General features: G+C 37.7%; 1 protein-coding gene across 7 annotated transcripts in view; it reads right to left on the bottom strand.

Annotated features, from left to right (window-relative positions):
- Positions 1-18,402, bottom strand: part of RNF38 (ring finger protein 38) — a 223,746-nt gene that overhangs the window by 11,042 nt on the left and 194,302 nt on the right. For 6 of the 7 annotated variants that reach the window (XM_036741571.1, XM_036741573.1, XM_036741574.1 and 3 more), the window contains 6 exons: positions 14,150-14,363; positions 12,278-12,445; positions 10,627-10,797; positions 6,891-7,052; positions 3,508-3,614; positions 1,734-1,818 (listed from right to left, as the gene is read on the bottom strand). In XM_036741571.1, coding sequence (XP_036597466.1) covers positions 1,734-1,818; positions 3,508-3,614; positions 6,891-7,052; positions 10,627-10,797; positions 12,278-12,445; positions 14,150-14,363 — 907 coding nt within the window. The remainder of the gene's footprint in view (positions 1-1,733; positions 1,819-3,507; positions 3,615-6,890; positions 7,053-10,626; positions 10,798-12,277; positions 12,446-14,149; positions 14,364-18,402) is intronic. The other variant, XM_036741570.1, reaches the window with a different exon arrangement.

The following is an 18,402-nucleotide window of genomic DNA, read 5'->3' as shown; positions in this document are numbered from 1 at the left end:
CATGTAGGGCTACTGAAAATACCCAAAATGATGAAACTTGTAAGAAAGGAGGCAAAGTTCCTGACTTCTGTGGCTCACTGGAGCTCAATCAAGTCCCCAGGGAATTAAGAGCAGCAACCAGGCCTGAAAAGAAAGGTGGAGCCTACCCACTTCACACTACAGAAACCTAGAGAATCCCTGACCTTTACCCTCCATACCAGTAAAGGATAGCAGGTACTATTTCTAATCTCATAAAAATGAGCAATAGAAGCAATGTTTAAAACTCACAAATTAATAAGGAACTAACTTACGCAACACAGAAAAGCCTCAAGGGATACAGAAATCCAAGTTGAAGCAACAATGGATGGGACAGAAGTACAAAAGGAAAAATGAAATTGGATAATAGATGTACCTTAATATCAGATTTTTTTTCGTTTTTTTGAAGGGGGGAAGGCAGGGCAATTGGGTTAAGTGACTTGCCCAAGGTCACAGTTAGTAAATGTGTCAAGTGTCTGAGGCCACATTTGAACTCAGGTCCTCCTGACTCCAGGCTCAATGCTCTACTCACTGTGCCACCTAGCCGCCCCAATATCAGATTTTTAAAAAGACTAACACAAGACAACAAAACAGCCAGGGAAACTGCGAAACACCATCCAAGATCTAGTCATACCCATGGGAAGCTGCAAATAACAAAATTAATGAAATCAAAGAAAGATCAATAGATAATAAAAATAAAATTGAAGGGAAAAAACCTGGAAAAGCAATAGAACTGAAAAGACAATCAGTGTATATATTAAAACAAAACAACAGAGATTCGGAAGAAACAGTAACAAGTACAAAAATTAATCAGGATGTCAGAAGATAATGAAAAAAGAAGCTAGACATCAAATCAAAGGAATTAGAAATATTTTTTCAGAGCATTACATCAGGCAATAATATGCTACAAATAAAGTGGCAAGAATACATATGGCACAAGCAAAGAGAATCCTAACTTGAATTCTCCAAAACAAATAATGATAGAACTCTCAAAAAACCCCAACACTCATTTAAAGAAAAGTAACATTAGTTTACAGAAACAACAGAGTATACACTCAATAGTCTTTGAATGACCAGGGAGTTGCAGTTAAACTACAACTTCCCTAGTGAACTCAACAACCCTCAGTTGGAAATATATTAAACAGCTGTTTAATCATTTAGTTAGGCAGCATTTTCGTGGTCTCAATAAAGAGATGACTGGTTATTTCCAAAAAATGTGCTGTATGCATTTATATTACAACATAAACTTCTGAAAAGCAAGATAGTAAATATATTTGAAATAAACACATTTATCACAGTATAATTGTTTTTCCATTCGGGAATGTACCTGGAATAGTAAAATTACTCTACGTAAATAGAATCGAGTCTTTGTTAAAGAGAAAGTATGACTTAGGAGAGTGACTGCTGGTCTTGAAAACAGGAGAACCTACGTTCAAGACCTGCCCCAGCTAATTACTAGCTGTGTGACCCTGCATAAGTGACTTGGCCTCTCTGAGTCTCAGTTTCCTTATCCATAAAATGGTAACAACAGCACCAACCTTCACAGGGTTGATGAGGATCAAATGAAATATAATTTAAGTGCTTTGAAAACCTTAAATGCCCTATGTAAATTTTAACTATTATTATAATAATAAACATCTCTTTTCTCTATGGAAGAGCATCTGGAATATACTGGTTTATCACTATTCCCAAAGTTGATTTAAAAATTATTTACTAACCTCATAATTTTCTACTTCTCCATCTTCTACATCCAATTCAAAGCTGAAGGCTGGACCTATTGCAGGTGGCACTGGAAGCATTGATCTACAAGACAGACAATGAACACGTTAAGTTTTATTATTTATTTAATGCATTTAAAAGCTCACTGAATACTGGGAGTGGATTGGAATTAAAGAGGACTATTTTGCTGTGTTTTAGAAAGGCCTCCTTCCTAGAAAAGGCTGACCACAAACGGCTAGTTAAATAAAAAGAACAACGCATTTTGGTGGGGGAACAGCTTGGGCAAAGAACTGGTAAAGAAAAGCAAACTTAAGTGGAAAAAAGAATGTGGGATGAGCTATGGTGGAAGAGAAAAATTGACAGAATTATCCCTGAAGAATATCGCCAGAACATTTCCTATGAAGAGCATCAGAGTAGCAGATTGCAGTGAGAAAGTGGAGCAAAATCATTTCAGTTGTAGTGGGCAAAATAAGAGAGGTCAAGCATGGTGGCCAGAAAGAAAGATTTGGTAGTCCAGGGTTTATATCTCATGTTCCTGTAATTTAATAACTTTATCAATAGCGTAACAGTCATTGTTACTTAGGTGGTTTTAATTGGACAAGTCCCTAACGAGAGTCTGGCAGGAGACAGATGTCTATTTTTACAGACATGGAATTCCAATGTTCAGTCCTTCTAGGGGCAGCTTTAGGCATTTATAGGAGATATTCTATTCTAAATTTTTTTGTCATTTTAAATTTTCTTTGGGTTGGATATTTATATCTCATGCATCATAGTGGTTTGGAAAAAAAAAAATTTGTGCCACCATTAAATAAGTAGCTCTACTACTATTTCACAGAGAATAATAAATATGAATTATGACTACCTTTGAAGAACTGGACACTTTAAAAACCAAGTAGTCTTCCAGCTCTAAAATGCTGAGTTTGAGATGTATTAACTAATTTTATTAATTCTCTAAAACAGAGAAAATTCTTTAAATAGTTACACATTATCAAGGAAGGTTCCTTTCATTAAACTAACACAAGTTAATTTGTTTTCACATCTTTTCTTCTAAAGCCACTACAACTTAGACAAAAAATTCAACCTCCAAAGAGAATTTACAATTAAGTGTAAAAAAAGGGTTTCAAAGTAGATTGGCTCTTTCAGTGACAAAAGAATCTATTTACAAAAGATATCAAACTGATGGAAAACTGAGAGATATACTGGGAATTTAAGAATCCTTTAGAAGGTATTTCTCTAAGTCTCAGAGACAGGCTACTCTTCTTTCTCCTAAGAGAAGCAAGAACAATAGAATAACCAGAAGCAGTGATAGGTATACTTTTAACAAAAACAAAACCAGGTATACTTTTAACAAAAACAAAACCTCTCATTTTGAATCTTTTCTTCTATGGTCTCCTATCTTCTTTGAGAACTGCTAGCTTACAAGTTTATTTCTCTGGTACATATCTACACCCCACAGAAAAATGTAAATTCTTTGAGGATAGAAACTTCTCATTTTTGTTTTCAGCACTTTGTACCTAGGTACTTGAAAAATATTCTTGAAATTGAATTATCCTTTATCTTGCTATCTTTTTATCTTGAAAATAAAGCAAAACAATCTGAATATGAAATACCCCTAAAATACACATCAATATTATTTTGCTTAAATTAAGTTTTACAGGGGTGTGTGTGTGTGTGTGTGTGTGTGTGTGTGTTGTGTATAGGTCGAACTATCATAAAAGCAATAAATGTCTGATAACTAGGGAAAAACATTAAGATAGCTGAGATAGAACTTACAGTACATATGGTAGGAGGCTGGGATGATAAGGGGGAGGTGGTATTGGCTGTTGGGATCGATATCTACTACGTCCTGTAAGTCTTCGAGGCATAAAAGGAGGATAAGGCTGTAAGAAAAAAAACCCCACAAAACTATGTTATTTGCCCGTGCACTTGACTAGTCATTCACTTTAATATTCATTGAAAAAAAAAACTTTGAAAAGTTTTCTTGGGAGAAGGATAAGCTTGTGATTTTATTGCTATAGGAAACGCTTGAGAAGGAAATGCCCTCTACCAATGAAAATATGCACAGTTGCCTGGGGGCATTAAGAAGTTAAGTGACTTGCCCAGGACCACACAGCCAGTACATGTCAGAGGTGGCACTGAAGTTCAGGCTGTCCTGGGACTGACTCCAAGGTTGGTCTGTCCATTATATAACCAGGCTTTAATTGGTATTCATTTTCTGAAAGCTAACGATATCTCTCAGGCAAATCTTTGCAAATCAAATCCAGTTTGTCCCAACTTCATTCTAGCCTTTGGAAAAACAATGGCTCAGTATGTAACAGATCTGCACATTTTGGAAAAGAAATTTCATAAGGATAAAGAGTAAAGTCTTATCCTTGGGTTCGAAGTCACTTTCACAAATATAACAGGGGTGGAAGGGCTAGAAGTTGTAGAAGACTGCCAACCTCCTATGAATCAATGGTGTGAGAGAGTGGCCAAGCCAAAGTGTTTTCTGTGGTGTAAGATGCACTAAGGGAGCACAGGGTCAGGACTGAGAACTCAGTAAAAATGCTGCTGTGACCAGCTCACATCTGGATTGTTATTTTCAGTTACAGGCACTATAGTTTAAGGAGGACACTGATAAATTGGACAGTGATCATACCATAGAAGGATATTTTACCGATAATGATAATAATACCAACAGATCATATATAAGATTTGGTAAAAAGTATTACATACATTATCTTATCTGATAGACCAGCCTTAGGACCCAAATCGCTCAGGTTGTCATAGACTGGCCAACAATAGTTCCCAGGCCAAACCCTACTTGTCATAGTTTGGGCTCAGAATGAATGTAAATAATAGTTGTTTTGATTTTGGCCAGAAACCCCGAGGGTCTTCCCCTCCAAGACAGATTTTTTCTTTTTGACTAGGCAAAGAAGCCATTCTCTGCCTCATTTCTTATTAATAAGCCTTACCTCAGTCAAACTGAGACCTATTAAAGACCTTTGCTTGAAAAGGGCAAGGTCTCCCATTACATTCTGGGCCATCTCCAGTTGTCCCGATCTATATCCGGGAATGGGACCCAGATAGCTTGGGAGAAGAAAGTGAGACTGGTGACTGTGCACAGCCCTTCCTCACTTAAATCCAATTCACTTGCAAGTCAGGGCATCACCTCCCTGATGTCATGGTACTCTCTGAGAAGGAAGGATAAACAACAACCCACAGCTCATATATAAGATTTGCTAAGAGCATTACGTACATGATCTTATTTGATCTTCACAATGTACCTAGTTCACTGGATTATTATCCCCTTTTTACAGAGGAAAATGAGGCTCAGAAAGTATAAGTGAATTCCCAGGGTCCCAAAGCTAGTATGTGTCTAAGGTGTGATTTGAACACAGCTTTTCCTAATCTGGAATTATGGATGTTCAGCCTGACTTTGAAAGCAAATATGTAGAGACTTTAAAAAAAAAAGCATGGCAGAACCAGGAGAAACCAGCAGAAGCTGTGAGGAAGAAGATTTAGGTTTTATGTGGGTAAAAACTTCCTAATAATGAGAGCTGTCCCAAAAGTGCAATGAGATGCCTCAGGAGGAAGGAGTGGGTCCCCTATTGGAAATATTCCAGGAGAAGCAGGAGGATCCTTGATAGGTGTGTCCAAAGGCTATTTTTGTTCACGTACAGGTGTCCCTTTCAATTCTGAGAGAAAGATCCTGAGACTCAGAGAATGCAGCAAACCTTTTTAAATCACATTTGAAGGAAAAAATCCCATTTCTCCTAAAACACTAATACTCAAGGATAAGTGATGAAATGTGAGAGTAAAGTGATGAATGTTATTTTAATGTTCAAGAAGACTAGAAGAACAGAACCACTATTAATATAATGAATAAAGTCAAGGAGAACAGCTGGTCTGGGGGGAAGTTCAGTTTTGGACATGTTGAGTCAGAGATGCTCATGTTGTGCATCTAGGTAGAGGTAGGCAACAACAGAATTATGATTACAGGACTGAAATGTCAGAAAGAGGCAAGGCTGGCATGGATACGTTATGTTTAGAGAGAAGGCTTAAAACATATGTCTATCTATGTCAAGGAAGGTGAAGAAGGATGGAATTTCAAAGTGTTTGCCTTAGCAAATATTCTTAATTTGGTCCCTCAAACAACTATAAATCAGCAGTGAAGGATACCACTTCTACTCTACATCCCTATTTTTCTTTCTTCCCCTGCTTTTTTAAAGAAAAAGATGCCTTTTAAATACATAATGAATCTACCCTCACAGACAAAGGAAAACACTCTAGCAAAACCAATATCTATATCTGACAAGATATACAACATTCTTAGACCTCTTTATGAATAGGTTTGGAGTTGGAAGAGACCTCAGAGGTCACTTGGCCCAATCCCCAGATTCTTTTCTGTGGAAGTAAGAACTGGTGTACCCAATTGTGACTAAAAAGTATACGAGCACCCCTTGAAAATCCTGATTTTATGATGGAAGACCACAAAGGTTAGGGTACACCTGGTTAACAAAAAAGACTTGTCACATGTTTTGTAACATTAAAGCCAAGAACAACAACAAAAAAGGCCACTTTGAATTTTAATTCCAACAAATTCCCGACTAAATAATTTGTTTTTGTGAAATTTCTTTTTATTTTTTCTAAAGCAGTGCTATTGCATTCTTTTGATTGTATTTTTTAGCTTTAAATGGAGCTGACCACCCAATTATTTACTTGAAGCTAAATGGAAAAAGCAAACATAATTAACAGATTTTAAAGTAGGTGTCCCTAACACATTATTAGTTACTCCCTTTACATCCCTATTTTTGTTCATTTTCAAGCCAAATTCTAAACTTCAGAAAAAATATAACAGAAAAAAAACTTCACGTGCAGAATGTACAAATAAGACTTGCATAAAATAAATTACATTATTTAATCTATTATATTCAGGAAAAAATCCTTAAATGAAAAAAAAAATTTTTTTAAACTGTTTATCCACAGCTATCACTATTTAAACTTTTGTCATGTGGTAGAATAAAAAAAAATTTAGAAATAAAATAATGGCTTAAATAAGCAAATTGTGAAGCAATTATTAAAAAAAAATACTATATTATTTTACTATAAAATATTAACTATTGCAAAATTACTAAAAGTACTAAAAGTAATGTGATTTAAAAAAAGAAACTTACTACTCCAAAAGATACCTCCTGGTGCAAAGGATCATGTGTTAAGAACTGGAGAGGGGCTGATGGAGGTAATGTTGGAGGATGGGCTGATGCAGGATAAGTAAAGCCTCCTACAGGAAGGTGTTCTCCCAAGAGTTCGACTTCATTTTCTATCCTTTGTAATGGCTGATTAAATATATATACACACACACACACACATGAAAAAAAAAACAACCAAACTTTATTTCCACATTCAGACAAATTGAGATCACTTTCAGCTTATGATTTGAAACAAATCTTTGCACAATAGTTTTGCTATTTCAGACAATGAATCTCCTGCCAACAACACCATTCTGACACTAAGTGAGACTATACAGCACAACGAACTTTACTGTAGTTTTTACTAACTTGAAAATAATATACAAAGTAAAAGGTGTTGTTATGCGTTTCCACTATTTAGGACTTCAAAGGATACTTTTACTATATGAATCCTTTTTCACATAAAGGAAGAAAAAGAGCATTGTAGGATATGCACATTGCTTAAAATCGCTTCTGTTTCACAGTCTTTTGACATAATCATGATTTTCAGCCACCTAAAACATGTAAATGTAATGCATCAATTAGTGGAATATATATGATTTTTCTAAACTAAGAACCAGGACAGCATGTGTGTATCTACTACACAGAAATATCAACTATTGACATTGTGATTCTAGAAATACTGAAAATCAGTTTTTATTGTAATTGGCTCCAATTTTCAGTCATTTTCATGTTTTTTTTATAAGGAATAAATTGTTCTGAGTTTTCAGGCACAAGTCTTTCCTCATTCTAACCCAAACAGCATGCTATTTTAAATAAATCTTCGTCTGAAGAAAAAATCCATATGGTGATTTCTTCTGTATACATAAGGATTCTTTTTTAGCTGAGCTCTCTATAAAAATGAAATTCTGTAAACTGAGGGCTACTTCTACTTTTACATATCTTAGTTCTTTAAAAAAAAAACGAAGATAAATAAAAACTTGTTAGGCAGAAATATTTTAACAGCTCAGTCTTTTATGCCACAATCACCTAATATGAATATCTAAGATAACTGTTGCCTTGCTTGAGGTGCCCAGCGCTCACCTGCTACTGCACCTACATGCAACAGGATGGAAGAGACCATGCATGAATGGGGACAAGTAACCCTGTTACGGTTAATGGTTATGGAATATGCAGAGGCTCAGGATACTGTCTTCTACCCACTACTTAGGATTTAATCTCTGCTCGTTCTCCCTTGCTTCGCCTAATTTCTTGGCTGAGGATTATGGATAGTTACTTAGAAACTGCTACCTACCTTTTCCCTCAGCTATCAAACCTGGGACTGACATTCTGACCATCTCCCTCCTGAATATCACCTATGTCCCTGCTCCCCAACCACATATATTTACTGACTACAAAGCCATAGCCCCATGATTACATCATACTCCACAATCTACCAAAACAGCCAGCCTAACAACTCTTAATCTGGTCCCTGCCATATGGCTGCCCATGACTGGGTAGATGCCGACAAAACTAATGGCTAAAATAAAGTTTTTAGATCATCTGTGGATTTACATTATACTTGAACTTATTCTTCATGTCCCTGAAAAATGGAAGAGTTGGTTATTATAAATACCTAAGAGGTGGAAGGGACAGGTATTATTATCTCTTTTTAAACATAATCAAGAAGCATTTATTAAGCATTTACTGTATTTCAGTCACTGTGCTAAGGTTGTACTAAGTGCTGGGAATACCAAGAAAAGGCAAAAAGAGTCCCTGACCTCAAAATGTTCTAATGGAAGAGACAATGTGCACACATATAAGAACATACAGGATACATACTGAGTGGATGGAAGGTAATTAGTACCTTGGGCAGGAGGTAGTAGAGGAGAGAGGGGAGTAGAAAAAGCCTCTTGTAGTCAGTAGCATTTGTGCTGAGTCTTGAAAGAAGCCAGGGATTCTAGAGGTGGAGATAAGAAGGGAGTACATTCTAGGTGTGGGGAAAGAGAGTGTAAAAGCAGAGAAGGGCTGTGGCACATTACAGGTGATGAACAGATAATAGGCCAATACTGTTCTATTTGATCCTGGAAGTAATAAAGAGCCATTAGAATGGGGGGGGGGGAGGAAGGAATAGAGGGAAACGGGGGGGGGAGACAGAGAGAGAGAGAGAGAGAGAGAGAGAGAGAGAGAGAGAGAGAGAGAGAGAGAGAGAGACAGAGAGACAGAGAGACAGAGAGAAAGAATGAATGAGAGAATCATGATCAGACCTGCACTTCAGGAAAATTGGCAGTTGTGTGGAGGATGGATTGGAGTGAAGAAGAGGCTTGAGGCAGGAAAATCAATTAGGAGTCTGGGAGAGAGGTGAGAAAAACCTGATTTAGGCTGGTGACTGAATGGAGAGAAGGGCAGGTATATAAGAAATGTTACAGAGAAAGAAATGACATTTAGTAATAGACTACAGAGATTGAAGAATTGAGAATGTGAAGCACCCCGAAAGTAATACTAAGTTTGGAAGAGGGGTGGGTTTAAGGAATTCTCATCTGGACACACTGAGGTATTGATAGGACAGGTAGTATTCAATGTCCAATAGGGAGTTGATGATGTAGGACTGTAGCTCAGGACAGAGACTAGGGCTAGATAAAGAGATCGAGGAATCAACTACATAGTGATGATCCTCAAACCCATAGGAGTAGATGAGATCACCAACAGAAAGAGTATGGAGAGAAGATAGCTCAGGACAGCACCTTATTGGGCTGACATGGATGAAAAAGCTAGCAAAGGAACCTGAGGAAAAAGGTAAGAGAAAAATCTAGAGAGGGTACTGACATGACTAGTGAGAGAAGAGAGAGTATCCAGAAGGATACTCAAGAGTCAAATGCTGAGACTAAGGACGAATATTAAGAAAACAGCATTTGATTTGTCAGTTTAGAGATCAATATGGTAACTCTGGAGACATGCAGTTTCAACTAAGTGATGAGAGTGAGAGAAAGTAGAGGTACCAAATGTAAAAGGCTTCTCTCTACCCTCCACCCCCAAGAAAAGGAGGAGATATTTATAATAATAAGATCTAGCAAGGACTTCTTAAAGATGGGAAAGTAGTAGTAGTACTAGTGATAGATACTAGAGAAAAGAACCAGCAGACAGGAAGACACTGAAGATTACAAAGAAGGGATGTAAGGCAAGCTGAAGGAAATGGAGTGTTAAAGGTGATGTGCTGAAGGTCATAGACACTAAATGGCTCAACCCTAGGCCTTTAAGAAAGCTGGGAATATTAAAGGTAAAAGAGAAGTCGATATTCAAAGAGCTTCCACATTCCATCCAAACTAAGGCTCACTGCTATCTTAAAACAAAATAATTCCTGCCCCTACACTCCAAATGGATTTTTATTTCAGTTTACTTTTTTTGGTTTTGCCTTATTTTTTCAGGTATTTTTTAATGGCATTTTAGTATTTTTTAGTATTTTATTTTATCAGTTTACTTTTACTACTGAGACTGCACACAAAAGAATAGCAAAACAAAACTATAGCACATCACTAATACATAAAGCAGGAACTCTCAATTAATTTCAAGTGAATCTGCATTAATTCATGCCAAATGTCTATTTGTAAAATATAGATTCTTTTTCATAGTACAAAAAATTAAATTATCAGGTACATGGATCTTTGTTCTACAGATAATTAGCAGATCTAGACTTCAATTTTCAAGCAAATTTATAGGCAAAAGAATAAAAGCATATACATACCGATCGTGATTGCTGTGTTTGGAAGGGGACAAACTGGCCAGGTGGTGGCAAATGAGGAGGATGATGTGGAGAAAGGTGAGGTGGATGTAAAAGAAATGGATCACTAGAAATAAGAGGTGGGAATGCAGCATATGGTACTGGTAAGTGCTGAACTGAACATGCCTGAAGCATCTGTAAGAGAAAAGACATGAACTTATTTTTTGTTCCTAAAAAGGTCAGGATAGGCTATGACTTATTTGGAAGAACACAAAAAAATAAAACTTCTCTATCAGAGAAAATGGGTAAACTACCAAAATACTTTCAATAGGTAAAATTAATAGTAAAATAGTACAAATGAGAAAAATCTGGAGCATGCAATTAACTAAATTTCCATGTCTAAAATTGATATGACCATTCATGTTCATAAAACCACTCATCTCCTAATTCACCTTCATCTTTCCAGTCACCAAATTGGTTACCAAGAGTTACCAATGACTTCCCCTTCTCTTTAATCACTTCCCTCCTCGCTAGCCTTTTTCTGGGTCTTTCCCATTCTGCCTTTAGATTGCTGCTGGCTATGACACACTTGATTCTTTGCAGAGGTGGTAAAGTTGGAGGACCCTCTCTGAAGGAAAAGGAGGGAGAAGAAGGGATCCTACAGGTAGAACACTTATGGAGAAAGAAGAGAAAAAAGACTGGATTCATTGTACCCACGTAGGAGGAGGGGAGTAGAAAAGAGAGGAGATGGGAAGGGATACTACTGGATAGAGAAGAGGAAAGAAAAGGAGAGGAAAGAAAAGCAAGGGGTACTTGGGGCAGAGGACCAGTCTAGTCTTTACTGTCTTCTTTGTTCTTCCCTACAGACTCCTAAAAGGTCCTGCATTATTTCAATTCAATCCAGTAAGCATTTACTAAGCACTTACTCTGTGTGAAATATTGTGTTAAATGCCAGGGTTACAAAGGTAAAAGTAAATTAAACAAAACAGTACAAGTTTACCTTCATGAGGGGGTTGGGCGCGGGGTCATGCGGGGCAGGGGCATGTAACATGTAAACAAATAAATAAATGACAATCTGAGAAGAAAAAGTACTAACAACTGGGGTGTGGGGGAGAGAGACAATCTTCAAGTAGGAAGTGACACAGTAACTGAGTCTTGAAGGAAGCTGAAGAAGTTAAGAGGCAGAAGTGAGAAAGGAGGATATTCCAGCAGGGACAACAACCTATGGAGAGATGGAATGTTTAGGGAACAGCAAGATGTCAAGTTTGGCTGGAATGTAGACTGCTTTAAGGAGAACAAAGTGAAACAAACTGGGAAATGTAGGGTGGAGACAGAATACAGAGAAGTAAGAATTTTTTCCTACAGACTAATTAGGTGCTACTGAAGTTTCTTAAGCTAGTGAATGACATGGTTAGACTTGTACTTTGGTAGCTCTGTCAAGGATGGACCCACAACAACTCTCTAAGACTAGCTGCAGCGTCAGGGTTAATCTCCAAAGGCAATAGGCAAGTTGCACACCTTGAGAGCAGGACAGAATCATTTTCTATTTCTATCTCCAGTGTTTGGTATACAGTGCTTCCTAAATGCTTTCCTATTCCGTTACATAGTATATTCTTATCCTCACGCTAAGGCATATTATGCTTAAGATCTTACAAGAACTTAGATGAATACTTACAGGAGGAGGCACACTACAGACAGGGAGGTGCTGTCCACTGAAAACCACAGAGCATCCTGGAACCTGCTGTGTATTGCAAGCAGGGATGTGCTGGCCAGTGCAAAGTGGAATCCCATGTGGAGCAACTGTTGTTACAGTATAAGAAACTGGGACTGTGCCTTGATGGAGCTACAGTGAAGAGATGACTATAATGTTAATGAGCACGAGTGACAGATGATTAAATATTAACATTAGGCAAGTGTGGAAATCTATTGAAAAGGGTAATGATTTAGTCTCTGGAAATCTGGATTCACATCCTAGCTCTGACACTCTCTAAGCTGTGGGACCTTTGGGAAGCTCCTTTCACTTGAGTTTCTATATCTTTAAAATGAGTGATCTGGATTAATAACTGCCTCCAACTCTAACTTTTAGAATGGTTTTCAAATGGGTATTTCTACATTCTTCATTATTGCATTTTGCCTTTATATTCTAACAGGTACTACAGCTTAATCAACATTTGTTGGAGCCTAAAGCTGAGAGAAGATCCTCTATCTTCTGATATGATGATCATCACCATCATTTACATGCCGCCTACTATGTGACGGGCACTATACCAGGCGTTTTACAAATATTATCTCATTTGACCCTCATAACAACCCTGGGAGGCTGATGTCATTTTATCCCCACTTTACGGATGAGGAAATTGAGGCAAACAATGGTTAAGGGACTTGTCCAGGACTACACAGCTAGCAAATGACCTCAAGTCTTTCTCATTCAGGCCCAATGCTCTAACCACTGGCCCACCTAGTCACCTATCCTCCAGGGAATTAGCAAATAGAAGTGTTTGTCTGTTTGAAGGGAAAATGACAGTAGGCAAGCAACCACTGAAACAGTTTTTAAAATTGGGTTCCCTTCAGCTCTTCTCAAGATCAAGCCAAGACCTTGCCAAAAAAAGACAGAATTTGACAGCACAGAATAAATTCAAAAATTCATATTAGGAAACAGATTTGTCACATTTCCCCTATACTGTAAAATGTGTAATGTAAAGGTTCTGTGGAGACTCTTTTAATTGATTTAGGAAAACCAGTTCTCCACTTATATAGCATAAAATTGGGCTCGCTCTTTCTTGCAAAGGAAACATTTACTTTATCACAAACATGATGAAAGTTAACTTCTTTCTGGGGGGGTAAGAAGCAGGTCTGAGGTTCTGACATAAACTTTATAAGGAATTCCCTTCCCTTGGAGACCTGTAGTGTTGGGCAGTTGGCTGGGGCACTGAGAAGCTAAGTGATAGGCCAGTGTCACATAGCTAATATTTAAGAGCTAGGACTTGAACCTAGGCCTTCCTGATTCTAAGGGACAGTGAGAGAGCCCTCTATTCATTAGGCCATATTACTTCATGGGAAAGAAGGAATGTGGATGCCAAAAAGGAACCTCCCATACAGACTTAAATGCCAAGCTGAATACTATTATCTGAATACTTTGATCAAGACCTTGAGGATATCCTTTCCTATTCAACCTAAAAGTTCCTATTCTAATCTCCAGGATTGGGTCAATTTCTTTAGCCTGAGACACACAGATGCCTTTGAGCTAAAAGAAAGCCACAATTCCCCTGATCCTTTTCTGACATTTATAGCTGCTTAGGAGATTCTAAGACTGTCACCTCTTTTCCCTTTAATTGGGGAGTACTAGTAAAGTGAAAATATCCATTTAAAATATGAATTTTTTTTCACTACTCAGACACTGATTTTTCAATTTTGTCAAGAACTCAGGGTATCCTGCATATGCAACTTAAATTGCTATGTCTTTTTTTTGTGATTAAGAAATTTGACAAAAGGAAGAAATCTCAACGAATTGTAGTACCTATTTAATAGGAGTATTTCAGCACTATACCTGGTCATGTATGTCAACCATCACTGCACTTTGCTGAGGTGGGTGAGCAGCAGGATGTAACATACGTGGGGATACATTCGGAGGATGGAAGGCTCGAGGCTCCTCTATTGCTTGCTGCTGTCCATATGAAAGATGGTGATAGTTTTCATCTTGACTAATGGAATTATGTCGAGAAAGACGATCCCTCCTTCCTCTCTGGCGCCTAACAGGAGGACTGAAACATGTTAAATGTGAAAAAGAAGGGAGACAAATTATTTTAGGCTGCCAATAGAATCCTATGTGCCCTCCTTTCATTATTGGTTATTATATGAGGATTTGGGGACATGAACCTGTGATTTCACTAGTACAGGGAACATCCAATACCAAGAAAGACCTTGTGGTCTCAGAGAAGGGGCTCATTTCTTGTGTCATGAACCTACTGGCAATTTGACACCTATAGGCTCCTCAGAATAATGTTTTTTAAATAAAATACTTAGGATTACAAAGGAAAGCAATTGTATTGAAATATAATTATCAAAATATTCAAAAAACAAGTTTACAGGTTGTTAAAAAACCTGTTTTAGGACCTGTTTGGGGGGCACTGAAAGGTTAAGTGACTGGCTCAGGAAAGCTCCTTGAGACTAAGAATTTATTTTATTCTTTGTACTTGTATCCCAAGTACCAAGCACAGTGTCTGGTACATGGAAAGCAGTTAACTAGTGCTTGCTGATTAAGTAATAGATGATGTCCCTGAAAAGTTCCTTGTAAACATTAAGCCTGTCTTGCACCCTTAACCTGAGCTCCCAAAATTTATAATAAAATTTCTGGCATATTATTACTATTCATAACAGGGATCAAAGGATAGCTGTGCTAGGAGAGGTAACATGGTAGAGTAGACAGAACATTATATATGGAATCAAATAACTTGGGTTCAGATCCCTGCTCTACTCACTGTCTCCTCTTTAATATCTGGCAACTCACTTTGCCTAATTAAGGCTCTAGCTCCTCTCATCCATAAAGCCAGGGGCTAGAGAAGTTTGGGGTCTAGTTCTAACTCTCAAAATCATCTCAAAAGAGAAACTATGCACAAGAGCTGCAGCAACTGTAGCTGCTCCAGAGGCTGAGGCAGGATGAAGCCTAACAAGGTAATCGGCCTTCGGAATGAACAGTGGAGAATCTAATCCTGAGGAGACTCACTCAGCCTGCGCTCGGCAATACACTCAACAGTCTCTTTGCTGTTGCTGCTGCAGCCTCTGCCAGTGCACCTTGATCCAACCTTTGCCTAGAATTCTGTGGCTATGAGCAAAAAGCTCAACTCTGCCCCCACCGGAGAGAGGAAGATGTAGGAAGGCAGGAGAAGGCTCTGCCTGTGGCTGCGCTACAACAGTTCTCAGGCAGAGAACTAAAGAACAGAGGGAACTGATCTGCATGAGGGGTTGTACTGAGGCTAATGAAAAGTGAATTCCTCAGTGTGGGAAGCAGCTAAGACAGCTTTGGGTCTAGCCCCAGGAATTTACTATCAAAGAGAAGGGAGTCAAAAAGTGAGCAATAGGGTAACTTTAAGGAGGAAAAAAGATCCTAAGTACCAGAGATCTCAGAAAGAGGAAACGTCAGTTAAAAACTCAGAGCATAAGCAGATAAATCAAGAAGGAAATTAAAACGGAAGCCATGATGGCCACCAATACAACTAAACAACCACAAATGTGTCTAAAAAAATATTGTGAGACAAAGAAAAAAGAACCAACACCCCAGAAGAGAATCCCATGGATTTCCCAAAGAGCATGGAACTGCAGCAGGATGTTCTACAATAGTTCTAGAATAAAGAAACAAGTCTTGAAAGAAGTTAAAAGAGAACAAATGGCAAAATTTATGCCCTCTGCAGTAGAAATAATTAGAATAGGAAATATCTGAATCCAAAGTGCTAAAAATCCACTTAGCAAGCAAAAGAGTGAACAACTGATTGGGAATACAAATATACTAAAGTAAAGGACACTCTGGAAGAAGAGAAGCAAAAAGTGAAACTGTTAAAAGAATACATGTTCTTTAAACAAACAAAACACATTGATTCTGAAGATATTATGCATAAAGACAACTTAAAAATCATAAGCCTATGAGAAGATAAAAAAATAAGGTGTTCAATTAGATGACCTCTAAGGTCTTTTGCTGTTGTTGAGTCGTTTTCAGACTCTTTGTGACCCCATTTGGGGTTTTCTTAGCAAAGATAATGGAGTGGTTTGCCATTTCCTTTGCCAGCTCATTTTACAGAAGAGGAAACTGAGGTAAACAAGGTTAAGTGATTTGCCCAGGGTCACATAGCTGGTGTCTGAGGCAGGCTTTAAACTCAGGAAGATGAATCTTCCTGATTTCAGACTTGGCACTCTAACCTTTGTGCCACCTTGCTGCCCTAAGGTCTTTTAAACCTTCTAAATCCTAAGCCCTTCAATAAACAATGAGTGGCTACAATTCAATAAATATTGGGTTTACTAGGCAAGAGCACTGTGCTAGATATAGGTGGGGTGAAAAAGCTTATATAAGAGCTATTCCCTAACCTCAAGGAATTAACAATATAGTAGGACAAAAAAAAAAAAACAACACTGGAAGCTATTAGGATATAAGAATTACAGTGAATGAATTATATGAAGTAACAAAATAAACTGCTATGTGATATCTGAGGGGAAATTCATTACTGACTAGGAGACATCCGGGAAACAATCTTAAACTAAAGAAGGTATAGCCTGAATTGCACTTTAAACAATGGGAAGGAAATCAATAGGTAAAGGGGGGCAAGAGAAGGTATTTCAAATACAGGCAACCAAGTAAGAAAATAGATGAAAGTGTGTAATGTGTATCTGGGGTGCAGAATTGTCAAGCTGGAGTAGAACACAGAGTAAGCAGGAGAAATATTAGATAAAACTGGGAAGATAGTTTGCCATCATGTTGTGGCAGGCCTGGATATAAAAGGGAGCCACAAAGCAATTCTGAGCAGAGGACTGACATGTCCAGATCTATTTGTAAAAAATATTATTAGAGCAGTAGTGGATTATGGTTGCTTGAAAATGAAAAGAACATGTAAGTGTGTGTATGAAGACTTATAAGGAGGCTACAGCAAAGTGCTAATGGGTAATTCAATTAAACTAAGTACTTATATATGTCAGACCCTGTAGTAGGTGCTGAAGATACAAATACAAAAAAAGGCCATAGTCCCAGTCCTCACTCAATCTGCCTATATTCTACTGGAGTGGGAGGTAAGGGAGTCAACAAGTACACAGACTGGTAAATTCAAAATGTATATACCAAGTAAATAAAAAATAATTGGGGGTAGGGGTGAGAAGAGCAAATTAAATATTTGGTGCTATACTAATCACACATCTAGACATACCTGATAGGATTATACAGAAGTAACAAAAATTTATATGGCAGAATATCAAGGTCAAGAATTCCAAGGGAAATAATTTCTTTAAATGTAGGAAATAAAGGGAATTTGGTGATACCAGATCTCAAATTTTCATTATAAAGCAGTAACTACTAAAACTATCTGGTGCTAAAGAAAAAAAATAAAAAGTAAATCAACAAAAAGGTTTAGATAAGGAAGATCTAGGAGCAGTGGGTAGAGCATGTGAATGAATGATAGATCATTTATTAAGCACTTATGTGCCAGACATTGCATTAAAAATACAAAGTAATGGGGAAGTGACAAGAAATATGTGCCACTTAACTCCCAATACCTAGGGACCCACTTCTGATAATAAATAAATAATAAGTAGGGAGAGGGGAATCAGTTTAGGGATACTAATGTATCAATTACCAAATATTAAGTGGCTATTATGTGCCAGGCACTGTGCTAAGCAGTAGGGATTTAAAGACAAAAGTCAAATAGTCCCTATCCTCAAGCAGCTGATATTCTAACACAAAAGACAACAGAAATACAAAATAAAACAAAATCCTGGCACGGGGAAGGTGGAAGGCATTAGGAGCTATTGGAGAAAAGAAATGTCTTATGTAGAAAGTGGAGCTAAAGGTGAATCTTGAAGGAAACCAAGAATTCCAAGAAGTGGAGACAAGGAAGGACTGACTAACAGACAGTGGGCAGGAGGGCAGGGAGAAGGAAGATTGAATGACCTATGTAAGAGAGCCAGTTTGGCTAGGCTGCATAGTGCTGAGAGGAAAGTAACATATAATAACAGTGGAAAGGAGGGGTGGGAGAAGGTTGTGGAGGAATTAAAATGCCAAATAGAAGAATTTATATTTGGTCCTTGAGGTTTCAGGGAGTCATT

This window comes from Trichosurus vulpecula, chromosome 1 (genome assembly GCF_011100635.1).
Source record: "Trichosurus vulpecula isolate mTriVul1 chromosome 1, mTriVul1.pri, whole genome shotgun sequence".
NCBI classification, from domain to species: Eukaryota; Metazoa; Chordata; class Mammalia; order Diprotodontia; family Phalangeridae; genus Trichosurus; species Trichosurus vulpecula.
Note: the sequence above shows the minus strand (reverse complement) of the source record. Positions and strands in the feature narration are given on the sequence as shown.